The following is a 27767-nucleotide window of genomic DNA, read 5'->3' as shown; positions in this document are numbered from 1 at the left end:
TAACTACTTTTAACTAACTCCTGTAAAGTAGAAGACTAAGAAATAACTTTTATAAAGCGCAAGAAAAACCACTAAAAAACTGTGGTAAATAGTAAGTAAATAAATAAAGGAGTCCTCCATTAGGGTAACAACCAAGTTGGAGGACACACCCATTCCACATTTGGTAGTATTTCGTTGGTGTTTGTATCTTCTAAGTTTAAGATGCCCATATCTTGCAGGCTGGGTTTGCCTAGAGTGTGCAACACCACTTGGTTGTCTGTGTAGTATATATGATTTCTCTTGCAATATGGGGATTTGCCAGGAAACATCTGAACAGACGAATTATATCCAATCATTACTGCATAATCTTCTAAACTATGCATTCTTGACCATTCTTTTGAATTCTTGTTCAACTTGAACACATCAAATTTATTGCAGACGTGTAGCATTTCCATAGCCCAATCATTATGTTTAACTATCATTAACAAACTGCCATCAACACAACCAATCACATACTTGTTCATGCTGCAAGTATAGTACATGGTCAATTTGGCAGGAGGCGGGGCTTCACACATTCCTCCAATGGAGGTCAGTAGCGGTACTAGTTGAGGCCGGGGCTTCTTCCCTAGTTCGTCCATAATGACCTTCTTATCAAACTCATACAGACTTGTATCATCGTCTAAGGCGTATATCTTGTCTTGGAAAAATATGACATCTTGAAAAAATGTCGACATCTGTTCAGTTGGAATATGTGTCCATCTCTTGTCATTCAGTTTACAAACGGCCAATTTGCCGCACTCTTTATATATAGCCACTGCCATGAAGTCGTCATTGTCAGGAGGGGAGGATATCACAATCTTCTGAATCTCATACTTATGAAAACTAATGGCGTCAAGATTATAGATCACATCGTTATAAAGATCCACCAGAACATATTCATCTCCGTGCCGGTCAGGGTGATAACGAACCACATCTGGAAAAGTTGAAACTGGAGGAAGATCGATGTGAGTCTTAGTAAAAGGATTCAACATTCGTATTGCTCCCTCGGATATCACAACAGTAATTAACCATCCATGACAAGAACCACGAATTAGGTTGTCATTAATATCAAAATCGGGGAACATAACATGGTAGATCTGCTCCTTTTCAAGAATATGGCTCAAAGAAGAGTCGTGAGTAGTGCCAGGTAACAACAGCCATGGGTTTCTTTTATGATTTGGAATGCTCGAAAGTTTAGAGTTCCATTCCTTACAAACCAATCGAAGCCGAATGTAATCATGGTAGGAATACAGATGCTCTGTGATTTGATACAGAAGATCAGGATGAAGGTTCGACCATCGATCAATTTCGGCCATATAAGTCACAAGGGAAAATTCAAACAACAAAAAGAAAAGAACGAGGCTAACCCTCAACTTCGAGCTGATTATATATGATATTTAAATATCTTTGATCGATTCTTAACTTTTTTTTTTTGGTAGATATATCTTTGTTCAATTTAAAATCTTTTTAGGCTTGTTTGTTTGGCCGATATTTTTTTGAAAAGATTTTTTTTAAAAGATTTTTTACAAAAATAAAAGTAATTTTATATTTGAATATTTCATATAAAATTTTTTTTATCTATCCATTATTTTTGGATAAAATAAGATAAAAATATTTTTTTGTTTATTTATTATGTAAAAAATATTTTTTTTAAAAGAAAAAGATCTTTTAAAAAAAGATATAACTTATAACTTCTCAAAAAAGATATATTTTTTAATTATTTTAGTACTTTTATTTTTATTATTAAAAATATGTCAAACACACTAAAAAAATCATTAAAAAAATCTTTTTTAATCGATTTAATAGCGTATTAGCGTCTAAACAAGCACCATGTATAAGAGTGTTTAAATTCAAATCAATTTAATAAAAAATTGTCATCCAATCTTATCCAATTCAAACTAGAACTAATCAAAATCTTAATTATTTATATTTTATATTGAATTAGATTCCATTTCTAACCAACATCACTCATTATATATTTATATCAAATCTAGAATAGAAAAATTGTTGGTGGAAGATGAGTTAAAATTTTCAGCAAAACCGTTTCTTTGAACAGAGATACTTTTTTTTTAGTGTAAAAAATATCAAGTTAAAAGTAAAAATAAACAACTATTAAATAAATTATATCTGTTATTAATAATTATTATTATTATTATTAAACGATAGATAATGTATTCTCATATCAGCATTATTTTAGGGAATGTTTATTTTTGTACAGAAATATATTCTCAAGAATTTCAATGCGTTGTTATTTAAAATACAGATATTTTTCACCAAATACATAAGACACTTGACTGTTAAACTTTAGGCTCAGCTACTGAAAATCAGAATTGTTCACCAATGAAAACTAAACTTTGGACTCTGAAAACACACTAACAAATGCATTGTCCAAATTTGGACTCGTTGCCATCATATTCTCTCTCTTTAGTCCTCCTTTCCCCCGGCCCCGGAACCTCGTACTGCCCTTACAATATTTAACAACTTCAGGGTATTTATAAAAAAACAAAATTCTAATTACATACAAGTCAAAATTCAACAAGTTAATTTATATTTTTTATAATTCATTTCAGACCATTTCAAACCCTTTATATATATTCATTTAAAAGACACTATAGACGATTTTTCTTTATGCAAACATATATTACAAAAATAAATCACAAGAATTGCTTGCAAAAAGGTAGCGTACTGAATTTATACATATACACTTAAATTGGAGTGAACAAATGTGACCGAGATTACAAATCCAAGGAGAGGTGAAAAAATAACAAGAGAGACCCAAGTGGGAAGGTGGAACAACCACGAACTAGTGGCAATTTCAACTGCAACTCCATTTGTGAAGACAGAAATGCACGGGCATCCGAGGATGATATCTTTCTTGTTATGTAGTGGTGCAAGGGCATCTTTCAAGACAAATTTCGTTTTAATATGCGACCATAGCTTGTGAATTGTAAGTGACTTGCGATGACAGAGGCAAACACAACAGGCAGTTAGTTTGTCTTCGCAAGAATTCTACTCGGAGTCATAGAAATCACTTGGGCATGGAGTCAAGACCTCCGATTCAAGCAACTGTACAACTCGGTGCATCGTTGGTCGATCCTCTGGACTCGACGAAATGCATTGAATAGCCACAGAGAGCAAGGCGTCAAGGCTCTCAACCTGTATCCCTTCGCAATGCGGATCAACTATTTCCCTCCGCCTATTTTCAGTAATAAGAAAATTCAGCTGCACAATTGCAAATACATGGAATTAGAATAGCAAACAAGAAAGAAGAAAGAAAAAAAAAACTAGATAAGCATAACTTTTTTTTTTTAAACACATAACAATCTACACAGCTCATGAATAATAATGTACTAAAATAAAAGGAGAACTAATTTCAATTATTTTACCAAATTCGTTTACAGAAGAAACCTTCCCACCTAGTCACACACGTTGCTTGTTATGGTTAATCATGACGAAAGCCCATTTGTTAGCATATGCCGACAAATACTTAAATAAGCATCAATATTTTTTAAGTATAAAACGGGTTAATAGTCAAATTAGTCCTTGAAAAACGGGACATTCTTTAAATTCATCCTTAAAAGAATTTTTCAATCAAATTGGTCTCTCAAAGATTACAAATTAATCATATTTGTCCTTCAGTGACTCCATTAACAATTTTTGTCAACAATTGATGATAAGAAACGTTAATTGACTATATACATAATACTTGACATGTCTAATTGGACTTTAACCAGATATATTCATCAAAATCTATTAATTTAATCCCTTTTCCACAATTACATAATCTATATTCCTAATATGACTTAACGACTAAATTGATAGATTTTCATAAGCATATATGGTTGTTATAAGTTAATATTCTACGTCATCAATCGTTGACAAAAATTGTTCATGAAAAAACTAAAGGACAAATATGATTAATTCGTAATTTTCGAAGAACCAATTTGATTGAAAAAATCTTTTAGAGACGAACTTGAAAAATGTTTTATCTTTCAGAGACTAATTTGTCTATTATCCCAGTATAAAACTGTATAATTATTTTTTTTTTGGGGGGGGGGGGGATAGTAGAAAGAGATAAATTGCGCTAAAATGTAAACCATTTAGAAGCATGCATATTTGCATACCCAGCCAACAATATTGAGACCCTTTTCAATGAATGAAGCGTCTGTCGGCCGCTTTCCACTTAGCACTTCAAGTGTCAACACACCAAAACTATAGACATCAGTCTTCTCAGTTGCTCTACCACTTTGCATATACTCTGCCATTAAGTAACAGTGGCTTACAATGTGCAACATTAATAATCTAACAATTAAGAATTATCAACTATGACAAATCAAGTTCACCACCACTTATTATAGGAAGACACTTTTTTTGTAAGTTGATGTTTTATGTGTTGCTAACTATCTTCACAGTTCACAAACATTTAGAAACAAGAGAGACGCAGACATGCATGCAATGCTAGACCGCCTAGTAGCTAATGTTACAGATGCCACAAGAAACAGCTCAAATGCCAAATATCATCATTCATGCTTAAGCCAAGTATCTATCTAAGCCAAAAGCAATCGTTCTAAATTGCTTACCAGGAGCTAGATAACCAAACGTTCCAGCAACAATCGTGGTGATGTGGGATTCTTCATCCTCCAAAAGTTTGGCTAGTCCAAAATCAGAGACTCGGGCATCCAAATTTCCATCAAGCAAAATGTTACTTGATTTTATGTCTCGATGTATGATCCTAGGTGAACAATCATGATGCAAGTAGGCAAGCCCTTTTGCAGCTCCCATAATTATATTCAAGCGTGAATCCCAGTCTAGTTGCTCGGATCTTTCTGTGCAATGCATCGCAAACATCACTCTCCCCAATCCATTTAAGCAAATATACAATGCAAACACATAATTTAAAAAGGAAAATTCATAATATTGTGTTGAACAAGACTGGAGACCTTCAAGAAGCAGCAGAGAGAGAGAGAGAGAGAGAGAGAGAGAGAGAGAGAGAGAGAGATTTATAGAAAATAAGTCTTCTGAACCAAAATAATTTCTCTATCGTTAACTCCTCCCCAAACTGTTGGAAGAGATCAAACAACTTTGAGGAATAGGAACAATGAGTAGCAAAGAGAGTAGGCAAGGTGTTATTTCAACAGTTTTGTAACAGACAGCTAGCAGATGGAATACTCGAATCCATATCAAACAGCACATAATGAATTCAAAACGCCTATTTAACAATAATGTCCTATCACAAGCAGATACAAATATTAACTGCCCCTTGTTTCACGATTAGGTTGGTTAAAGAATCAAATGATGATTACCACATGTAAGCATTTGTATCATATTTACTATATGACCACCTTAAGATGATGCATTATATGATATGAAAATAATGTATTAAACAGGGAGATCTTACCATGAAGAGCTTCGTCAAGACTACCACCAGGTAGGTAGTCATATATTAACAACTTTGATGTAGGTGAATTGCAATATCCACGTAAGTTCACTAGATGACGGTGTTTGATGCTACCAAGAATTTCAAGCTCCCTCTCAAAAAACCGGTCAAAGCCCTCATTCAACTTTACTATTCTTTTCAAGGCAAATACATTCCCATCATCCATTGCAAGCTTGTAAACAGTTCCAAACCCCCCTATCCCTATTATGTGTTCCTCATTTAAAGTTTCAAGTTTCTTAATAATGTCTTTCGAAGAATACGGTAGGTCACCATGGAACATGACAATTGATGCACCTGACATTATTTGGAGATAATTTTTCAAGGATTTTCCAATGCATAAAGTACAAAAGCAGGCTCGGATAGGTAGATATCCAAGATATAGAAAGAAAAGAAGCAAACCTCCACTAACATCCATTGCAAGACTTATTTTGTCAGTTTTACCAAATTTCTTATAAAGAAAACAACCCCAGAAGCACATAAGTGCCACCAAAAGTAGTGCACCCACAGTTGCTGATGCACTGATGAGCAGCCTGCCAGAATATTTCTTCTTTCCATTTTGATTTTGGTCTAAAAGAGAAACAAAATGGTAAATAAAAGTCAAAATTCTAAAACTGTGATCCAAATGACTGTATAAAAACTGCCACCATAAATAGAAAAACTAAGTATGTCCAATCAGCACGGTCATAATGTCAAAAAGCAGATAAATAGATCTTTTGGTTTTCTTGTATTTTTAAGAAATATAAAAAGAAAAAGGTAAACAGATCTTGGGGATAGTGCTCTTATTATATTTATTTCTATGAAAACAAAGAAATAACTAGTTAACATTTATAATTTTATCATGGATTGGTGTGCAATTATTTTCTTTTAAGGGATCGGTGTGCAATTATTGTGTATACTAGTTAGGATGCTCTTAGATTCTTTTAGGAAATTTCCTGTTCGGGTGAATGAGAATTTTTTACTTCTAGATCTAGGTTTCTAAATTCTACGGGTCTGTTTGGTTTGTGTTCTCATTTTCAATATTTCCTGTGTTTAGTATTGTGAGGGGAAAAAGTGAACAGAAAGCAGATATTATTTTTACTATTTTTTCCCCTTTATGAATCCTTGAAAACAGAAAACACTGAAAACATAAATAAAAAATGTTAATCTCAAACCAAACAGTCCCTACACTTTCGATTTTCAGTTGAAAATTTTATATGGATATCTGACCCTACTTTGTTCTTCAAACACTGGAATTAAAATCTTTTTTATCAAATCACAAGATCCAAATTTAAATGAAAACTTGAAACACTTAACACAATCGTGTAGTTATGGTGAACGATTGAGTCCACCATTTTAAGTTAACACACATGTTAAGTACTGCTGCAAATTCAATTGATTGTTTTTATAATACAGCAGGGGAGTTAATTCTCATAGCTTTGGTTGCCACTTGAAACATCAATCAGAATGCCCCTTGTCTTCTCTTCCTAGCTCACTTAATATCCAAACAAAAACATGGCCCAACATTCCAAGTTACTCACCACCCAAAAAGCATGAAGTCAAGCAAAGTCAGGTTGTACAAAAATCAATTTGACAGCTCTCACATCCACAGTGAAGATAATAGTATAGGAAAGTTTTCAAATGTACCTGGAACACCGGTGTTCCAGTAATCTTAACCGTTGATTTTACTTAATATATAATATATATAATTTTTATAATTGAGATCAACGATTAAAATTATTGGAACACCAGTATACCTGGTACACTTGAAATTCTTCCAATAGTATAATACAATAAGCTAATAACAAAATCTTAAAACTTAGCCTTTTATGGTTTTATTATCATCCTTTTTTTTTCCTTTCATATATGCTTCCTTTCCAATGTGTTCATTCATTCATCTACTGAACAAATAAAAAAGAATTACAGCTTGGCTCTGAACAGAATGAAGGATTAAGCATGTGATTCAAAAGCATGCGGCTTTACCTGAAGAATTAGATTGAATATTTGTCCCAGGCGAACCATCAGCTTTACATGTTGAATTGAGTTGAACCCCACACAAACCACGATTTCCAACAAAGCTGCAAAAAGATATGTGTTAATAATGGCAAGTTTAATTCCTTCTATATAGACTACTATGTTGAAACAGTCTAATCTAAGTAGAAACAAATTATCATTGAACACATTTATATAATAAACTAATATTGCTATAAAAATATCACCCAGCGTGACACAATAATATATTAATTAAAATTATCATAAGACCAGACAATGCTAATAATTAATGAATAGTCATGTTCAACATTAAGTTATGTCCATGTATATTAACAGGAACTGACTACAAAGAAGACTCTTAATGAGCTGGCCAGAAGATATTACTCGTAAACGGGTTAAGACATGATTCATGACAGAGTGAACAATGATCCATGTAGCTGGCCTCACCTAGTGGAACAAAGCTTTTTATTTGTTGACCATAATAAAGAAGACAACTTGAAACTAGATATTCATGATCCAAGTCAAATAATGATATTTTCTTCATCAAAATCTTACTTCTCATATATAAAGTAACTTCTATGCATTACATGCCTTTCACATGTAAACCATATCTTACCAAAATCAGAAACAATAAGATGTAAACATTATTACACAAATTAGTTATAAAACTTATGCCAATGGACAATGGTGATAATACTGCACTTAGCCTACAGAACATTTTAGAACAGAAAAAGCTGCACTTACGAGCTTCCAGTAAAATTGGCAAGGACACCGTCAGCAGGTATTGGCCCAACCAGAAAATTGGTAGATACATTACTTCAGAGTACAAGACATGAAACAGCAAAAATATTCAGTTTTTTAGGGAGAAAATAAGTGAGTTTTAAAAAAATGAAGAAACTAAAATTGACCCCGCTCCCCTCTGCAGCCCATCAAAAGAAGGAAAACCATATTAGAAAAGAAATTTACATACAAATATTTGAGATTATACAACCTCCCAAGTGATGCTGGGATATTCCCACTAAGCGAGTTGCTTGATATGTCCCTGTAGAATAGGGGGGATGTGTTAGTCAATATGATCTCTATAATATCAGAACTCAAGTGTTGCACACTCATCTCAAAAATAGCAAACAAATGTTCATGCACAAAGATACTCAGTAACCAACTATTCATGCATGATGTATCTCAAATCCTAAATAATTATTGTCCATAGACCTTGATCCCAAATAATGAAATACAAATAGAGAGAAGCATAAACTAGAAGACAACTCACAAATTTTGGAGCTGTGAGAGATTTCCTATTTCACTTGGAATCACTCCACTAAGGTAATTACCCTGTAAAAAGCTGTAACACCGAATTGACAGTTATTACCAGCACAGAACAATCAGATTTTTCACAAAACCCAACATAGAAAACAATATCAAATAGTACAGTTGAGAAATTTTCTATCTAGATTCTAGAAGTGAAGTTAATGAGATACTAAATGCAGAATGCTATGCTATAAAGTCAACACAAAGAAAGAATATAAGATGCTATATTCTCCATCACTATCATGTGCAAGCATGCACAAAGCCACAAATACATATACAAGTAATGAAAACTACACCACGGTCCATCCATTTTTTCTCCACATCACAATGCCACTGATGTATTAATAATTTAATATTATAAAATAAGCAAATAAAACTATCAACAAGGATGATGTTACTTTGCTAAATGGCATTACCCTAATACCAACACCAGCTAAGAGAAAGAGATAGCTCCAAAGGTAAATATAGAAAAGAAAAAACATGGAAATTGTAAAATAAATTGGGAAGTTAACCAAAGTAAATACATACATTCCCTGCAATTCAGTGCAGTTTCCCAATTCTGATGGAATTGTGCCATAGAAGTTGTTGCTGTGAAGAGCGCTACAAGACACATCATCATTGCATAAGCGATAAAGCAATAATATAGGGGAAAGGGTACAATCAAAAGTTAATTGAAAATACATACAGAACCCTTAAATGCTCTAGCTTCCCAAGGTCAGGAGATATAGACCCACTCAACTTATGGCGAGATAGAATCCTAGAATTTCACCAACAAGAGCAAAGTCAGATATAGAAATATCTCAGACAAAATTGCCAGAGACTCCATGATTTATGGATAACATAATGTTAGTTTCTAAATTGAGAAGTCTCCAATACAGAACCCATCAAAGAAAAAGAGAAAAAAAAGGGGGGGGGGGGGGGGAAGCTAGAATAGAAAACAAAAAAGGTGGTGGGCACATTATGTTGGAAGAAAAGTTATTAACTTCATTACAACATCATACAACTATACAAGCAGTGAGAACTAAAAAGACCAAGTGTTTTGGGATAATATAAACATAACACTGCCTGAAAGAATTAGGCAATTCAGCATGTCCACTTTACAGAAATTACAATCTAACCAAAACTAGAGTACAAACATCTCAGCCAAACTGAAGAAGTTCCCATGATGCTTGAGAAGTCTGGTTTGGTGTACCAGTAATACACAACCAACATGGCAATTTACTGCCTAAAACTTGGTGTGATAGATTAAACCCGTCAATTAAACCAAGATGATACATGGAAAGATTCCTATCTAAAAAGGTGTTTCCCCATAGCAAGTGCAAGACAAGACCACACCAATGTCAAGAATTACAGCAACTTACAGATGTGTAACTCTTTTGGTCTTGGGATCGCACTTCACTCCATTCCATTTACATGGATCAGGATCCTCGGGTCTCCATTGTAAGAGGACGCCATCTGAGCTAGCAACTGATAACCTGAAGTTGTTAAGAACCTCACCTAGATAAGAGAATACATATGCAAGTAAGATTACTGCATTAGTCTAATTTAAACAATATTTTAAGATAAACTGAAGGGTACACAAACAAACGTGTGCTATAAACAAAGATGTTCCTAATATAGCAGCCCAATTTTGATATGTGAAACGTGATCATATCAGAAGCACTGAATTAGACTTCTATCTCAACTAAAGTAACAAATCATGGAGATAAGAAAGGAGATACATCCATATAATATAAAATACCATCAGGACTGATTGCTTCGTATTTTTTCATCATAATGTGTAGCAGCAGAACACAAAGAAGCCATGGCCATTGCCGTTTCATCAGACAAATGCCCATAGCAATGCTGTTCATGCATAATAGAGCAACTAAAAGTCATCTGAGACAGCAGTATCCAAAATGCCTATCTCCACCATGTAGTTATTAGCTAGTTGATATGGACATAACCAATGCAGAAGAGCACAGACACTGCCTGCAACAAATAACCTCAAATTAGTAAATTACAGGATCACACAAATTCATCGAAGAAAAATACAGCATACAAGCAGATAATTTCATTTTGGCAGTAGAACGAAGTCAGAAACAGAAAATACTAATCTAATTTAGCCATCTAAGTTCTTAGTTTACCAAAACCATTGAACCACCAGCTTTTCCTACCACAAAAGCATAACCAAATCGACTATCGAGTAATTCCTACTGAAAGATTGAACATGCTCTCAAATATGAGGATCACAACCGCTAATTCCTTGTAACAATTCCATAAAAAGGAAATAGAAATAGAACTAAGAACATGATATCAAAGCTCGGAGTAGAGACAATTTTAGGAGTCCTAAGCTGTAACATCGAAGTCCAAAGAAGGTCAAATAGCTTTCAGAAAATTCCACGGCAAATCAAAATTGAAAGCAAAAATGCAAAAGTTTAAATAAACTAGAAGAGCTTCATATGCATTAAGTACACAGTAAGCAGAAAATCGAGCATTTCAAAAGCACAAGCAACAAATCAAGAACAGTTGCCGCCTTAATTGCACTAGAATCGGCGGTGAGGACTGGCATTTTTGTTTGAAAATCAAAGACGCAGCTCGAAAATGCAAACACAGCACGAACCACTGACACACTCGCTCTCACCTCAATTTCGATCTGAGATGCAAGGAGAGCCGTGGAAAGGAATTGCAACAAACTAAAGAAACGTCAACACACTTCCACTCTCGAAGATTTGTGTGGATTCGAGGATGAGAGTGTGTGAGAGAGTGAGAGTGAGAGAGAGAGAGAGAGGAAGAGAATTGATGCTTCGGAATCAAATGGGAAAAGCAAGGCTGTTCAGCATGATAGGACACGAACACATCGCACGTGCCACCGACGCCTTCACTCTCCATCTATATCAGAAATAAGATATTTAAGAAAATATTATGACCGAAATGATAAAATTTTATATTATTTTTTATATTGAAATTTGAAAGAGAGTTATTTAACTTATTTTAAAGGAAGTTTTTAGGAGAACTTTTTATTTTTAATATCAACAATGCTAGGAACCAACTCTATATAAGTCAAGAATCAGCCAATTGGTAAATCAGAGGCACCGGTAACTTTAACCGGATGTTGCTACTGATAGACACACGAATGTTTCTTTTTCTTGTAAATTGGATGGTTTTGGATATGATTTCTATGTTTCCATTAATAAAACATAATTAATTATATAGAACCAACTAATGACTAATCAAAGCATCTGTTCCGTGATTCTCTCCTAACACTAGCGTATCTTCTCTCATGTTTTGAATGTGGTCAACAATAATTTAAAAAACAAATTAAATTATAAATTAATAAAACTAATTATAATTAATTATGTTGTTCCATTCTTGGCTGATTATTAGTTGGTTCCATATACTTTTCCTTTTAATATTGGAGTGGTAGTGGTATTTTTTTAAAATGTAGATTGTTGGGGTGTTATCTTCAGATGTGGAATCGTTTAATTAGAGAAGCAGAAATCGAACCGTCCAATTTATTAGAAGTACATAAATCGGACCGTCCGATTTGTAGAGATACAGAAATCGGCCCGTCCAATTTGTGTACTTTTCACGATTTTGAAAAACACCAAAAATTATAATGATAAGGTATATCACCACTTCTACTTTCATAACAAAAAAAATATACGCTTTTAGGATCGGCAGATTTTAGTAATCCTATTAGTAATTAATAAGTATAAATATTAAATTATTTTTAATAAACAACTTTTATTAATTTATATATATAAATTTGGATAAATATAAATATAAGATATCTTGATTTATGTATATAAATGATAGTAAATTCATGGTATAAATTATACATTTTATGTGTATAAATTTATGTAAGAATAAATGACTATTTGTACGTATGAAAGATGAAAACGCTGATATATGTATTTACACTAAACCAAACTAAACTTGTATTCACGTAATATGACTTCTGTGTGATAAAAGTATCCTGTTTTTGGTGGGTTAGAGTGCCACGTAGTGACATAGAGTACTTTTGTCACATAACATCTTGCGTGAGTACAAATTTAGTTTCGATATAATGTAGATATATATATGTCAGTGTTTTTATCTTAGGAAAGTATGAGGACTCATCTTGGGAAAACATACAAATGGTCATTGATTCATTTATGTAAATATATGTATAAATTATTAATAATTAAATATTACTTTAAACTAATAATAATATTTATGCACAAATATTCATATTGAATTGTTTAGATTTATACATTCATGAACGTAGTATTATTTACAAATAACCCAACAAAATTAGGTAGGAGAAAAGAAAACCTTTTATGTTTCTCCGTATGATTTTGATGAGATCAGAATTGGAAAATATACATAGATTAAGCGAATCTTAGAGACACACATGGTCTCAATGGGTTCTTCATCACAACAGTAAATGTCTGTTTTTCACTCATGTCAACTTCACACCCATCTTCAAGTGTCCATTTAAAATCCCTTACCAAATTTGCCACAAAGTACTTAAGGTGAAGTATTGCCATATCAATGGCAGGACAAATTCTTCTCCCAGCACCAAAAGGCATCATCTTAATCTCTCTAAACCCTTTTATGTCAAATTTATCCTCTCCTTTACCATACCTCAAAAACCTTTCAGGCTTAAACTCCATTGGATCTTCCCACACATTTGGATCCCACCCTATTTCAGCAACAAGAAAATTAACAATTGCATCTTTGGGTATCACATAACCATCCATAATAGTGTCTTCTATCACTGCCCTCGGCAATATAAAATGACCTGGTGGATGTCTTCTCAATGTCTCTAACACCACAGCCTCTAAATAAGGCATCCTTTTAAGATGTTCCTCTTCAATATCTTCCTCAGACTTGACAACTTTCTTAATCTCATCAAACAACTTCTCTTGTATGTCTTGGCACTTGATTATGTTGGCCATTGCCCATAACCATGTTGTAGCCGTTGTGTCGGTGCCGCCAAGTATAAACTCAGAGCACAAACTCACCAACTCTTCATCAGTTAACATGTTCCCACATTCTGGGATTTTCATATCAAAGAGAGTATCAACATAAGCCTCAAACTGTAATGATTCACCACCAACCTTATTGGCTTTGATTTTCTCATGGCGTGCTTTTATGATTGGGAGCAACATGCATGTTCTATTGTGACGAATTTCCATGACTTCATTCCATAGTCCTCTAAACACAATCTTGTTCAACATTGGTACAAAATTCAGAACATTAAACCTAATGAAATTATGAATGACATTGTATTGCACTCTTTGAATATTCTTGATGGTTTCCTCATCAAATCTCTCTCCAAAACACATATACGATAGCAGAACATATATTGTATAGTTAATATAGTCCTGAATTGGCACCATTTTGTTACCAACTTTAATATCATTTAAAACATGTTTCTTGAATTCACTTAGTGCACACTTACGACAAATAGAGTATGATTTCAAGCGAGAAGGTTGAACCACTTGCATGAAATTCTGGCGCAACATTCTCCAAATTGGACCATAAGGGGAAGTGGTAACACTATATTGGTTTGGGAAGAAGATTTGAATGGTTTCAAGAGCCATGGGACGACTTGCAAAGACATTGCCGGATTTAACAAGTGCTCGATGAGCAGCTTCATGGGATGTTATGAAAATGGAAGGTTTTGAACCAATGTAAATGGTGACAAGGTCACCATACTTGGAACGCAAGGAACGAAGAACAGGTTCAAGATCAGCAAAGTTCCTTGATGATTTGAGAAGCCAAAAAATGTTACCGAAGAAAGGTATGGTTGGAGGGCTTGGTGGAAGTCTTTTGTTTCGAATGATACTCAGAAATGCTTGGAAAATAATGTACATACAAATTGAAGCTAGGAGATAAAAACAAAAGCCCATTTTTTCTTTATCAATTTTATCGTTCGCCAGCGACAAACCCTTAAATGGAATTCCGATCTGCGACAAATTAATTCTTGACCTGTGGATTTGGAGGATACGGTGGGCAACCAAAAAAAAGATTCTTTACTTTTAATATACTTGAGTTAAAGCTAATTGAGCATTTATATATTATGGGCTGTCATCAGAAATGTTATTAACATAATCATTATTGCAATCACCGTTTAATTTGATGAAGTATTGGTTTGATTTTTTTCTTATCTTTACAATAGACGTTACTTTAAATGTAGTTACGAATTTAAGATTGTGAATTTATGTTCATTTATGTTTGATTATACGTTTATAAAACAAAACCTGTATGTTAAAGAAGTTAATTAAAATCATATTAATGTTATAACTTATAATCCAAAATTTATCATAGTAAAAAATATATATTTATATTATAGATTTAGTTAATATATTCTTTGAGCACATATTAAAATTATTAATTAAAAAATTATAACAAAATATGTAGAGTTCAAATTTTTTACGTATTATACATTTATTAAAATTAAAAATATAATTTTTTTACTAATAATATGTGTTTTTAAATTACGTGATAACTAATTTCTTGTATTATTTATATCAATTATTCTATGTATACATTAAATTAATTGTCAAAGTTGTTAATATAGGATATATATTGAAATACAAAATATATTATATAATATACACATATAGTGATATAGATATAATTAATGACTGATTTAGTAACTAATTTTTAGTATATGCACACATATAAATATAATTATTGTTTAAATTTTTAATATTTGAATTAAGTGCTAATTTTATTCTTAATATTTACTATGTCTTATGTTTATCTCAAAATATTTTTATTTTATCTTATTTTTATTCTTTAAATAAAATCTCATTTTTTCAAATTTTAGAAAAAGAATTAAGACTCATCTAAATTATTAGGAGTAAAGACCTAATTTTATTCTTATTCATTTTTATAAGGGACAATGCAATTTTTATCTAAAAATATGGACACTTAAATAGTAACAGGAATTATTTTTGTGGGGTTTTATTTATATTTTTAAACCCTCACAAGACTGACTATGACCACTAATACCACTAGTTCATCATTTTTTTTTATCATTGTCGTTATCTTTTATATCTATTATTTTTATTGTGAAATTATATTTTATTATTATTATTATCTTATTTACTGTCATTATTATTATCAATATCAATATTATCAACATTAATGTTATTTTTTTCTTTAAAAAGTATTCGTACTGTAATTATTTTTTTCTTACAATATTCTTTTTAGCAACGGTCTTTTTTCATTTAACCACTGTCAGTGAAATAATTTTTTAAAAATAAATTTATTAATAGTTCGTGGAGTTTTACTCCCACAAAAATAAATTTTGTTATTATTTAATAAATTTTTTAATAAAAAAATCGTATTATTCCAAAATAAAAAGATTATGCCAAAATATCCTTTTTTTAACAGAAATCGTCTTATCTTTTATAAAAATGAAAAAAGACAAAATTAAATATTTATTCAAAATATTGAAGACTATACCATTATTTTAGCTTTATTATTATTATTATTATTAGTTTGAGTAAACACCATTTTAATTCTCAAAAATTTTATATTAAACACTTTAGTTCTAACAAATTTTTATTCTCTAAAAATATTTGAGAATTATTTTTATCGGACAAATTGATCCCTAAATTATTTTGAATTAATTTTGTATGTATTTATTAAACAAATAAATCTCTAATAAATTTTATAATAAAACAATTAAATTTTCAAAAAATACATTCTAAAAATAAATTAGTCTTTCTTTAAATCAATATAAGAATTAAATTGTGGGACAAAAATAATTTTTAACCTGAAAATTCTCAAGAATGAGTCTCGGCATTTATTTATTTTTTTACAATGTGACATGCAAAATTCATGAATGGTGGTAGCCACGAGGGTGGGCCCCACAGAAAGTCGGAAGACAAGAAAGAGAGGGTCCCACGTAGCGTCTCTACCATTCTTCTTCGTATTTCTGCGTTGGTCCTCGCCTTTCTTCCTTTCGTTCTTCTCGATCATCATTTTATCGCCACACTTCACACGTCACACTACTCACAATCCCATCGATGACGCGAGGGAAGCAGAAGATCGAAGCACAGAAGCGTAACGCCGAGAAGAATCAGAAGGCTAAGGGTTCTCAGCTTGAGGCCAGAGCCGTTGGCCTCAAAGTCGTTTGCCCCATCTGCAAGGTCTTCTCAATTTCCCTTTCTCTTCTTTAACTTCTCTTTTATTCCTCGTTTTATTCTCTTTCTAATTGAGCTTTTCGGTTATGGCATCGATAATCAGATCCGTCTTTTGCTCTATTATGTTTGATTTTTACGATAGCGTTCTGTTTGATTCTATTAGTAATTGGTTCTTAGGTCATTCATACGGAGAGATCGTAAATATGGGAAGGCCTTATTAACTGCATGAAATTTGTTTCAAATATTATTAATTAGGTTGATAATCTCATCCAAGTAGTAGCCTTAAGGGTGTGTTTGGGAGATTGGATTTTGGAAGGGACGAAAGGGAAGAGGATGGCTTGGTGGGTAAAGTGGAAGCGAATCGTTTTTACTCTTCAAGCCTTTCCCTTCTGTCTGTCTTCCTTCGAATGTTGGCTTTGTTATTGTTGGCAGCTTCCAATTCATGGTTCATGGTATAATTTAGCTAATGAGTGCTCAAAAATACTGAAATGCATGGAATGAGAATGCAAGTGTGTTTTATAAGAGAAAGCAAAAGGGTGGCAATAATGTTTATTACAAGGCATTTTACTGGGTAACTGTTAATGTGGATGTCAAAACAATCTGTGCAAGTATTTTGTCTTTATATACTTATCTTTCGCAGTTTCGCTCACTTATTATGATTTATGATAGTCATATATGCCTTTATTTGTTGATATGTTGGTGAAATGTTACATTATATGTAGGCTTAAATTTAAAGAGTTAGTTTTGAAATGGATTTTTTGCGTTTGCTATCCAATTTGCTTTTGTATGGGTAACTATTTATTGAAAAAGCAAAACAAAATATTGATAGAGTGAGGAAGTTTCAGGGGTTGATTCCTATACTTATTTTTTAAAACGGAAGCATCTCCACAGAAGAATAAATTACAACTTACAAGCTGTATTGATATTAATGAGATAAGCGATCCCCTCCTAATGGGATAAGGCTTTGGTGGTGGTGGTGTTGTTTTGATATGAATGAAAGTATGTATGTAAGCTATGCATAGTCTTCAAGCAGGGGTTATGATGTGCAAACTTCTAAGAGTGGAAGTTAGCAATAAATCAGAAGAGACTAAGCCTTTGTGTTCTATGCTTTAAATGACACATTTACTTGAGCTAACAACTAGCCAAAATTCAAATATCATTATTATACGATAAAGATCATATAGTGCTGAAATACAGGGAAACAAAAGCCGATTAATATTTCTGTATGAATTCATGTTGTTGAAATGCTAATAATATGTGGTGTGCATTGTATGTCATGTATATATCTGTCGTTCAAATCATGTATGTATTCTCAATGAGTCTACAAGTTTATGTATGGGGAGATAGGCACAGCTGCAACAGCAATATGGCGTTTAGCCTGAGAACTATACAAGTGGCTAAGAGAATCACTAACATTTAGCAATTTGCTAGGTTCAGATTAGTCGCCATATCCAGTTATTAGAACAACTTTTAATTCTTATGAGCATACAGTTACGACATCTGGCTTAACGTTCCTTTCTAAATTAAAAATTACTCATATTTAAGAAGATAGGTTGCTGTCTAGCTAAAATTGGCTGGTAATTGCAAGTACTAGATGTCTTATACAGTGAATTATTCATTGTCTTTCTGTTGGGTTTTAAGTAAATCATATATGTTTAGTGTTTGAGAGTGGTAAGCAGCAAAGAAAAAGTGTTTGACAGTGGTGGTCTGTTAACTCTGGATGCTTTTGTGGTATCTTTTGCACCCCTAAATGTGTCATTAGAACTATGTAGTGTCTGTATTAGGATTATTGATAATGTTGTTTCATTTTGTTTTTTCAGACTCAGCTTGCAAATCAAAACCAGCTTGTTGATCATTATGGCTCCAAACACCCAAAGGAGAAACCTCCCGAGTCAAGCTAATGATTTCTTCTAAACAAAATTAGTATGGAAGTTCCAAAGAAAGAAAAATGAATGTTGCTCTGTGTGCCTCCGTGATTTAAATGTAATTCCTGCACCTAAGCCAAATTGCAACCTGTTTTAATTACATTTTTGTTAATATGCTTTGTTGCAAGATCATAAAGCTAAGGGTGTTCAAAACTGATTCTAATGGAGACGAGAATATTATCAGCTTGTACCAGTGCAGGCTAACTGAAGCCGCTCTGCAACGTTGCATTAAGTAACATCCCTTTGCACAAACTCAAAATCATACTTAGAATTTGTCCATTTCTCATTCTCTTCTCTTCTCTTGCGAAACCAGATATGAACCGGGGAATTACAGGTCAACTTTTGTTGGTATTCTCATCTATCATACGAAAGTAATCTAATGACTAAGGTTCTTAATTTTTGGGTACTAGAGAATTATTTATTTTTTAACCTATTATCTGTTCTTCCATTAATGCCAATCGTATCGTTTGTGCTTCACTGTGAGGTCAGGAGTTTTTACAACAAATTTTGTTAGAAGTTTTTTCAACAAATTTTGTTATTCGTTTCAGCTGGTTACAGATTTTAGAAACAGATACTATCCACGGCCATTAAATATAGGTTACAATCTAAAATCATCTCTGCTGAACACTATTATACTCGCTCTTCAAATCGGTTGTATCATGATGTGAAAATAGAAGAGGTCAAACCAAGAAGAACCTGTCTTATCATGATCACTGATGACGAAATTTATTCGCAAACACAGATTTCATTTCATACAACGAAGCAAGAAGATTTCTTTCCTTTTTTCTTTTCTTAATTAATGAATATACCAAAAATCATACAAACAGCTATAATCCGCACCTTGACTTAGTTACAGCAACTGTCCATAGTCCATACACAATCTGTTTGTATCAATTTTCAGTTCATATACTCCTATAATATTCAATATATCCGCTATACCCATTCAATTTTTCCTTTCCAAGATTCTATATTGTAACCAAAAGCCACTATCAAAGTTGGCTTAACCTTGGCTAAACATATAATTAATGAAAGCATCAAATAATTAACTGAAACTAACTGTTCAAGTCAGTTACCACATTTAGTTAGATTCATGTATGAGTTTGTTCAAAAGAGTTGTCAACAAAGCATCCCTCCTCTCTGCCCGGCTCTCTTCCCTCATTCTCCTCTGTTCTTCCCGCTCCCTCCATGTCTGTTCAATCATTAATCTCTCCCTTTCAAGTTTCTCCATTGTGTGCCTCCATTCCTGCTCAAAAAGCTGTCTTTCTTGGGCACGCCTATCCATCATTTCCCTCCATTGCATCTCCATCCTTAGCTGCTGCTGGAAAAATTCATTGAGCATTTCCTGAATACTACTAGCAGTATTACTGAAAGTATTTGATGGATTGTTTGCCTTTGAAGACTTATCAGTTTTGTCAACTTTCCTTTTACGAGCATTGCTTCTAGAAGGCTTCTCCTCTTCACTGTCATCTTCTACCTCCTCGTCATCTTCAGAGTACTCTTCCGAGGACCGTTCTCCACTTGACCTTTTCACCCCTTTCTTTGTTTGAGCTGAACGAGCCTCAGATTCAAGAAGCAGTCGTTGCATATTTCGTGCTCTTTCAGTAAATACTGCATGCAATTCTTCGAAAAATGGACATTGCCTACTATGCTCTGGATCAGATGTCTCTTTTCCCTGCACAATATCAATAGATGATTACATGCAATAAAGGAAATGAACGCTCCCAGCTTAAAGATATGGCCTTTCTTCTGCATTTTCAGTGACACAATTTTCTTGCACATCCAACAATACACATCATTTTGACAGGTAAAGAGAGCATACAGCACACTAGAGACCAACAATTCCATCTTTAAAGTAGCATATAACAATTAAATGTGTGGCAAAATTTACTAGAGAGAGAGAGAGACAGATAAAATACATCTAAATGCATTACTTGCTGATTATTATTCTTCCCGTCCTCTAATTTTTAAACTCCACAAAGAACACTCTTAACCAATTACTTCGGCATATAAAGGTTTATAGTAGCGCTGGTTGTTCCTCTTCCTCCTATTTATAAACTCCACCAAGCACACTCTAAACCAAATTACTTCTGTATATAAAGGTTCATAAATATGAAGCACTATGCAATTCGGTATTCCAAATTTCACACTCATTTTCCCAAAATAACCATAACATAATATTCCGCAGTTCCTTAATTCTTCTCTATGGGAAAAAAAATGCCAATGCCACACAAGGCTGGTGGAGATATCATCGCTCCTGTTTGCAAAATCAGGTCATAAATAACTAACAAAATACTAATCCATTAGGGGAACATTTAGGATTCATTGTATGAAATTTCGTAAAAAAAACTAGCTTTAACATACATAAACTCAGAGCAATAAGTGCATCTTAAAAACGCACACAAGAAGCACAAAGAATATCCACGATGTAACCAACAGAAACATATATATCAGAAGGCCCCAGATTTCTAACCCTAAAATCTAAGCTTGCTCAAGTAAGTCGAAAACATATAAGTGAAAATTCGAGTAAAACAATGAAATGAAATCCAATAAAAAAATGCAAACACAAATCGATGAGATAGAGTCACACCTTATAGCGATTAACGAGGTTCTTCCACTTGCATTTGCACTGTTCGGGGCTCCTCCTGAAGCCTCTCTCCCTCATCTTGGAGCTCACAACCTCCCAAAGCGTCTTGTTCCGCTTCGATGCAGTGAAGTCCCTCTCAAGCTCCGCGCGTATCGCTATGAACTCTCTCGTCTCCTGCTGGCTCCACTGCGGCTGTGCCGGAACCCTCTCCTCTCTCCCTGCCGTCGTCGGCGATATCTCGCCGGAAATCACCGACGATGTCGCCGGGTTCAACATCTGCGGCTGCGGCGGCGCCACCATGGCCAGGCGAGCCGCTCGGGCGTCCTCGCCAGCGAACATTGATCTCTCTGCTACCACGACGTTTAGGATTAGGGTTTTCTGCTTTTAATCGAAACCAAACCAAGGAATTGGAGATTTGGAGTGTACAGCAGAAACTTGATGCTAGAGAAAAGAAATAGATAAATAAAATAAATAAATAAATAGGCTCCTTTTCCTCCTCCTTTATGCTTTACCAATTTTTCTTTGTCGACAAGATAGGAATGATTGACCTTTCACGGTCTCCACATTGATGTTTATGAAGAGCCAGAGTCTTTTGCATTCACACACGAGAGCTAGTAACTTTGTTTAGTTTAGGAAGAACTTTAAGTATAAAGTATTCTTGGAATATGGATGTTTTAGTAATTTTAGCAATAAATTTTATAAACAATTATAATATATTAAATTAGAATTATTATGATATTGATATTTTAAGAATATTTAAATTTCTTAAAAATAATATATAATTTAAAAACTTATTTACGGCTTAGATTTAAAGGATTTCTTTTGCAAAAGAAATATTAATTTTTTCTGGAAGAGGTGCATAAAGTAAATTAAAACTAAAAGGTGAACATTTATCAATTGGAAGAAAATAAACTTGAAGAATTTTTTTGGGACAAATTATATTATTAAATTAATTGGGGCTCAAAATTATATAATTATAACAATTAAGTTTTGCTTATATGCGTGTGCAATTTTTTTTATATAAATCGTTACGAGTTGTAGGGTTTTAACTCTAAAACATGCAGACAAAGTGATTAGTATGACTTTGTCTTTGGAAAAAGAGCTCCGAAATATTTTTGAGTTGCAACGACTGTCTATCCTTTCAACCATTAGTGGTTCTTGGATTCCCCCTTCAGTGGGTACCTTTAAGATTAATTGTGATGCTAGCTATCCTGGCAGTGGTGCTCGAGTTGGTTTTGCTTGTGTTAGCAGAGATTGAAAGGGAAGGTAGCAACGAGGCTGTCTGGGACAATTGAGAGTCATAGCATTTTGCAAGGAGAGTTGTTTGCTATTTGGAGAAGCTTTCTTTAGCATGGGACTCGGGACAAAGAGACATTATATGTGAGACAGATTGTGTGGAGGCTTTTACTATTGTCAATAATTTACAAGATTGCTCTGGGTTTATTGATCCTTTGGTGTTAAAAATTCGAGATATCATGTCTTGGAAATGGCGTGCTGATCTTCGGTTGATCTTGAGAGATGCAAATACAGTAGCAAATATCATGGCAAAGACCGCAATGAGGACCCTTTCCCCCCAAGTGGAGCTTCCGTTGCCTTGGAAAGAATTTGAGAATAGTATTCAGCGAGACCGCCTTTCTTAAACAGTTTCTCTTTTTTTTTTCGTTCTTAGTTTTTGTTTATTTTCTTTTAAGTCATCAAAAAACTCTAAAACATGCATGTAAGCAAATTTTAATTATTATAATTATGTAATTTTGAGTTTCAATTAATTTAATAATGTTATTTATCTTTTTTTTTTTCTCTAACCATCTCTCGTTGAGGAGATAAGTTGCTGATCAATAATTTTTCAAAGATCTTTTCACTTTTCGTCAACTAGATTATCAGATAAAGCAAGAACAAAAGTCTAACAAATAGCTACCACTTGAATACATATAATAACAGGTAACACTATCCATAATAAATCGATTTAAACACAATATTTAATCATTTTATAGTTCATAAACATACTAATAAAAAATAAAATACAAAATTAAGTTCATATTAAAATTAAAAATAACAAAATCCATCCTAAAATTACAAAAGAGGGAGGATATGAATTTGAACTACATCAATTTCATTATGCATATATATTAATTTATATACTATAATGTATTATGGATGCGAGTAAATAAGGTAGCATTAAACCTAAATTCACACTAAGGGTATTAGCAGCTCAATCTGCTCTACTCTCAATCTAACCTGTTGCGGATTGGATTGTCAACCCTAATCAAATAGACTGGATCAAATTGCATGCACTCGAATAAGATTAGTATTGTCAGTCCTACATGAAAGTGAAGTGGTAGGCACACCAGAAGTAAGGATAAGACACCATGTCCTCATGGATTCTCGGAGTTTCATGTTTTAGTGTTGATTCAAGGGTGTCCGTTATGAAGTTTCTCTCTGCAAAAATTTTGTCAATGAGACTCTTATCTTTGTGTACGAAAATTCAGCATTCATCACTATTTTATATCAGAACTTAGGATATCATTTAATAGTTGCTAGTGTAGAGGTTAGAGCCAATTTTTAAGAATGGGATTTAAAATAAGAAAACAATGTAAGAAAGAATTTAGAACGACAATTTTGAAACCAATGACTCCATCATTAAATTAGGGCCATACTCGCAGCAATATTTTCTCACCAATAAAAACAGTTTGACTATTTTTTTAATTAGGGACATAATCTGGTCAAATTATTTGAACAAAAATCACATTCATTCGTTCAGATTTTTTTAATTAAAATACTTTACATAATACATGTTCATTTCTCAGTTTAACATTTTTTACAAAGACTATTCTAACAATTATCTCATTAGCAGCGACCACAATAATTTGACCAACTTAAAATGATAAGCAAATAAGTCTATATAAATAGAAAATTTTTAAAAATGAATACATTACTACGTAACTTAGTTCATTGAAAATTTGAACTACTATTGCATTTTTAAACTATATTGAAATCTACTAATCTAATTCCTATTTATAATTATAATGATTCCTATTTGTTGGATAAGATAAAGTATTGCGGAAGTATATCAATTACAGCTCCAAATGCTTGATAATTTGATATCAAATGATTTCTAACAAAGTATCACGCAAATAGCGCTTCATAAAAATGACGGATACAACAAATATGTAGAAAAGCGCTATGCTTTTCTCTTCTTACAAGTCAAATCTCACACTTCATCTACCTTTTAAGTTTGCTTGAAGGTCCAATTATAATTCTCCCTAATCTGCACAAAAAGAACCTGAAACAAGAGTTCTAACATATAGTGTACCATTAAGAAAAAAGACAAGTAAAGCGGAAAAAAAAAACCGTTCTTTTCTTTCCTAGACACACAACACAACAGAAGACATCAGCCACTTGGTCCCATAACTTCCATTGGTATCATTAATAAACTTGAGAAATTACTCTTCTTCCAATAACTATGTACAGTTAGTAATGTGGATTGTTGACAGTTGACACCAGGCAACTCAAAATCATAGTTAAAATATGATCCACAATGCTTACTTGCAGTACAAGAGACCATAAATTTTCTTTCTCCACCATCTCTACCCTTCCAACAAATTGAGATGCATAACATACAATCTACTATAATAATTCAAGAAAGTATAGTGTGTACTAAATTCAAAGACATAGCAGTATGCAAATGGCATTAGCAAAGTGCAATTGAGAGTGGAACCGGAAACAAACAACACAAACCTGTTGAATTGTGGAATGTGGAATGTGCTTTCTATTTTTTTGGTTAATAAAAAAAGCACTTTGGGGTTTGTCTAAACCTGCCAAATAAAAGTTATTTGAGCCATGAGGAGTGAGGACTGAGCAGGTTTTGGTTAATAAAAGTTAGTATCTGTAGTTAGTTAAATGCCAAAAACTACCCAGTCCAACACAGATGATCATGTTAGTTTGTTTTGGTTTTTATGCCATTATATTATTATATACCTTCCACAAATAAGGAATAATTTTGCAGCAGCATGTGAAAGTGTTACTAAAAATAAGTTCACGTTAAAATTGCAGGCAAAGCTAAAGAGAAGTACATCAATCTCACAATAAAAATGGACATAGGGTTTCTCGTCCCTATTCCAAGAAATAAGGTAATAACTGAGAAGGAATAGGCATGAGAAGTACTAAACGAAAAAGTTGTTGGTCTTCAGGTATCTACAATTTGCAAAAGCTCAACATTTAATTCAAATGTAGCTCCAGGCTGCAAGCAACATCATGAACAACAATGTTTTAGCCATGTGCTTAATTCACCAACTATAACATACATTGGTACATAAAGAAGAGCGGGTAGGGTTTTTACCGGAATCTCATTCATTCCCCTTTGACCATACCCACTCTCTGCAGGAACAATCACAGTTCGCTGAATGCAATGCATCAATTAACAGTATTAGATAGATGAAGCAATCTCTGTAAAATATTAGAGACACTATTAACAATATAATTGAAGAGTAAAGACTTAATTTGGTCCTCAAATCTCATTTGACCTTATTTGGTCTTTCAAATTTGACTGTGTATAAAGTTGGTTTCTCAGTGTATTTCCGCCACAACGCTATGAATGGAATGTTATATGGAGAGGTGTCATGCTGAAACGAAATTGACTCGCTACCATGTCGCAGGACTAATCTTATACACGGGGTAAAATCCGGAGGACTAAATTGGGTTAACTGAAATTTGAGAGACAAAATTGAGTGTGTGCATCAAATTTGAGGGACCAAACCAAGTTTGTACTGGCATAAGAAATGAATCACCTTTCCACCAACACGCATTCCTTCAACAATAGTGTACATAGCCGGTGGAGGTTTTGGTGCTGCTTGTGCAGAGAATAGACCGTTCGGGTTGTCTACAAATTCCCGCTTCCTTTCCTTCCCTGGTGGAGCTCCCACCTTAAATTCGTATGGCTTTCAATACCATCAAGCAAAAGCAACCTTGCATCAGCACTAAAACTGAACAACACATAACAATTAGCTGAGATTAGAACATACATTACCTGAGCAATGATACGATTTCCAGCAAGAAGTTTAGATTCTCGGCTTGATACCGCGGTAATTCCGCGATATAAGCAATCAAAATGTACCTGTCGATCACAACTAGTATAAACAATGAACAGTAAATAAAAAGAATTACTATATGCCACCAATCAACAATAATGAAATAGAGAAACCATGCTGATGACACATTCCAACAGTTAACTAACTAACTAACTAACTAACCTGAACGGTTGATCCCTTTTCAGCCACTGGACCTTTCCCTTCCACCAAATCATAGTATTTCAATCCATCCTCTGAATCACGATCGCAATCAGAATCACAAAATAACTATTTTAATTCATTCTAACTAGCAAATTGAAAAGGAATGTGAATTGCAGTGAGGTAAGGACTAACGAGTAGTAATGTATTGGTCAAGAGGGATGTTCTTCTTGTTGCGCCTCTCCCTGGCAAGTGCTGGCGAATCGGAGAGCAAAACGGAAGTCATGAAAGGCAAGGATGAAATCAGAACCGCCATGGACCTTCTCGTAATCTGTTGATGAGAATAAGATCCTGAAGCTGAAACCGTCACTGCCACCTGTCTCGCACCTCCATCATCGACGCTACACCTCCATCCATTGTAACTGCAACTGCAACTCCAAATGGAAATGGATGCCATTTGCATTCCACACATGCCTCTCCTCTCCACCTGTCTTTTATTACTACGCCCTATCCGTTAACAACCTAAATTACTCTTCTGCCCTTTTCACCCTCCCCTCTTTCTTTTTTCCCACACTAGGGTGGTGCACGGCCCCAATACTTTATGAACTAATTTGGTGTTATTTTTTCAGGTTTAGAATTGACTAAAAATTTTAAAAATAGACCCGATCATTATTTTGGATTGGATCCGAGCCATCACTTGGGTCATTTGAAATTGGCTCGATGGCCCGATCATTATACATAATTAATATTTTGTGTTATTAGTGATGGATGATGACTATTTTTACGTAGAATTTAATCATTGTAAACCTTAATATTTTTTATTATTAGTTATTGTAAGACAATAAAGTTAATGTTTTATGTTTTAAATGTATAAGATTTTAGATTAATTAATGCATAATATTGTGTTATTTGTATTGATTTAAATATTTGGTGTTATTAGACAATATGAATATTGATTATGGTTATGCTTTAATTTTAGAGAAGAGTTGGTCTTGTTATATTTTTCTAAGTGAATTTTATCATGTCAAATAATGGTTGGAGTATTAGAAATTTGGATATTTTCACATGTTATCTTATAAGAAGGTATCAAATTAATGTCCCATTTTTACCTGGTATAATCGTGGCCTAAAAGTGTATAGATTTCATCGAGTCTAAGGTCGGGTCTAATAAATAGGTCTG

General features: G+C 33.4%; 5 protein-coding genes across 8 annotated transcripts; all 5 read right to left on the bottom strand.

The window, feature by feature from the left end:
* Positions 1–119: 119 nt before the first annotated feature.
* On the bottom strand, positions 120–1334 carry LOC112746841 (putative F-box protein At5g55150). The gene has a single exon (XM_025794976.3). It carries the CDS (start codon positions 1332–1334, stop codon positions 120–122), a length of 1215 nt encoding a protein of 404 aa, XP_025650761.1.
* A 1303-nt stretch (positions 1335–2637) lies between these two features.
* LOC112747553 (LRR receptor-like serine/threonine-protein kinase FEI 2) lies at positions 2638–11641 on the bottom strand. 4 transcript variants are annotated; one of them, XM_025795612.3, is made up of 14 exons: positions 11355–11641; positions 10473–10702; positions 10093–10228; positions 9417–9488; positions 9260–9331; positions 8694–8765; positions 8394–8465; positions 8168–8239; positions 7415–7509; positions 5855–6022; positions 5417–5749; positions 4599–4844; positions 4143–4276; positions 2638–3240 (listed from the first exon to the last, which is right to left on the bottom strand). In XM_025795612.3, the coding sequence occupies exons 2-14, from the start codon at positions 10582–10584 to the stop codon at positions 3028–3030; spliced, it is 1797 nt and encodes a 598-aa protein (XP_025651397.1). In that variant the 5' UTR covers positions 10585–10702; positions 11355–11641; the 3' UTR covers positions 2638–3027. The 4 variants fall into 4 exon arrangements, with proteins under 4 accessions (XP_025651397.1, XP_025651399.1, XP_025651400.1 ...); XM_025795614.3 differs by having other exon boundaries at positions 8415–8465; XM_025795615.3 differs by lacking the exon at positions 9417–9488.
* A 1442-nt stretch (positions 11642–13083) lies between these two features.
* On the bottom strand, positions 13084–14574 carry LOC112746959 (cytochrome P450 89A9-like). The gene has a single exon (XM_025795061.2). The coding sequence runs from the start codon at positions 14572–14574 to the stop codon at positions 13084–13086; it is 1491 nt and encodes a 496-aa protein (XP_025650846.2).
* Positions 14575–19597: 5023 nt separating this feature from the next.
* LOC112747551 (trihelix transcription factor GT-3b-like) lies at positions 19598–22020 on the bottom strand. The gene is made up of 3 exons (XM_025795611.3): positions 21879–22020; positions 21370–21713; positions 19598–20454 (listed from the first exon to the last, which is right to left on the bottom strand). The coding sequence occupies exons 2-3, from the start codon at positions 21703–21705 to the stop codon at positions 19861–19863; spliced, it is 930 nt and encodes a 309-aa protein (XP_025651396.1). The 5' UTR covers positions 21706–21713; positions 21879–22020; the 3' UTR covers positions 19598–19860.
* Positions 22021–25382: 3362 nt separating this feature from the next.
* LOC112747550 (peptidyl-prolyl cis-trans isomerase FKBP18, chloroplastic-like) lies at positions 25383–27181 on the bottom strand. Its single transcript, XM_025795609.2, has 6 exons — positions 26784–27181; positions 26613–26683; positions 26390–26476; positions 26151–26300; positions 25703–25762; positions 25383–25603 (listed from the first exon to the last, which is right to left on the bottom strand). Exons 1-6 carry the CDS (start codon positions 27058–27060, stop codon positions 25550–25552), a joined length of 699 nt encoding a protein of 232 aa, XP_025651394.1. The 5' UTR covers positions 27061–27181; the 3' UTR covers positions 25383–25549.
* Positions 27182–27767: the final 586 nt, after the last annotated feature.

This window comes from Arachis hypogaea, chromosome 15 (genome assembly GCF_003086295.3).
Source record: "Arachis hypogaea cultivar Tifrunner chromosome 15, arahy.Tifrunner.gnm2.J5K5, whole genome shotgun sequence".
NCBI classification, from domain to species: domain Eukaryota; kingdom Viridiplantae; phylum Streptophyta; class Magnoliopsida; order Fabales; family Fabaceae; genus Arachis; species Arachis hypogaea.
The sequence above is the reverse complement of the archived record's forward strand: the minus strand, read 5'-3'. Positions and strand labels throughout refer to the sequence as shown.

What these genes read in the sequence shown, in the direction of transcription:
- LOC112746841 (XM_025794976.3), bottom strand. Translation starts at nt 1,334, where the DNA reads ATGGCCGAAATTGATCGATGGTCGAACCTTCATCCTGATCTTCTGTAT.
- LOC112747553 (XM_025795612.3), bottom strand. Translation starts at nt 10,584, where the DNA reads ATGAACAGCATTGCTATGGGCATTTGTCTGATGAAACGGCAATGGCCA. An exon ending in TGCAATGGATGTTAGTGGAG is followed by an intron (nt 5,750 to 5,854) that starts GTTTGCTTCTTT and finishes AAATAATGTCAG; the next exon opens with GTGCATCAATTGTCATGTTC. An exon ending in TCTTGACGAAGCTCTTCATG is followed by an intron (nt 4,845 to 5,416) that starts GTAAGATCTCCC and finishes TGCATTGCACAG; the next exon opens with AAAGATCCGAGCAACTAGAC.
- LOC112746959 (XM_025795061.2), bottom strand. Translation starts at nt 14,574, where the DNA reads ATGTACATTATTTTCCAAGCATTTCTGAGTATCATTCGAAACAAAAGA.
- LOC112747551 (XM_025795611.3), bottom strand. Translation starts at nt 21,705, where the DNA reads ATGTTCGCTGGCGAGGACGCCCGAGCGGCTCGCCTGGCCATGGTGGCG. An exon ending in ACCTCGTTAATCGCTATAAG is followed by an intron (nt 20,455 to 21,369) that starts GTGTGACTCTAT and finishes GATATTGTGCAG; the next exon opens with GGAAAAGAGACATCTGATCC.
- LOC112747550 (XM_025795609.2), bottom strand. Translation starts at nt 27,060, where the DNA reads ATGTGTGGAATGCAAATGGCATCCATTTCCATTTGGAGTTGCAGTTGC. An exon ending in AAAAGGGATCAACCGTTCAG is followed by an intron (nt 26,477 to 26,612) that starts GTTAGTTAGTTA and finishes TGTGATCGACAG; the next exon opens with GTACATTTTGATTGCTTATA. An exon ending in GAAATCGTATCATTGCTCAG is followed by an intron (nt 26,301 to 26,389) that starts GTAATGTATGTT and finishes TGGTATTGAAAG; the next exon opens with CCATACGAATTTAAGGTGGG.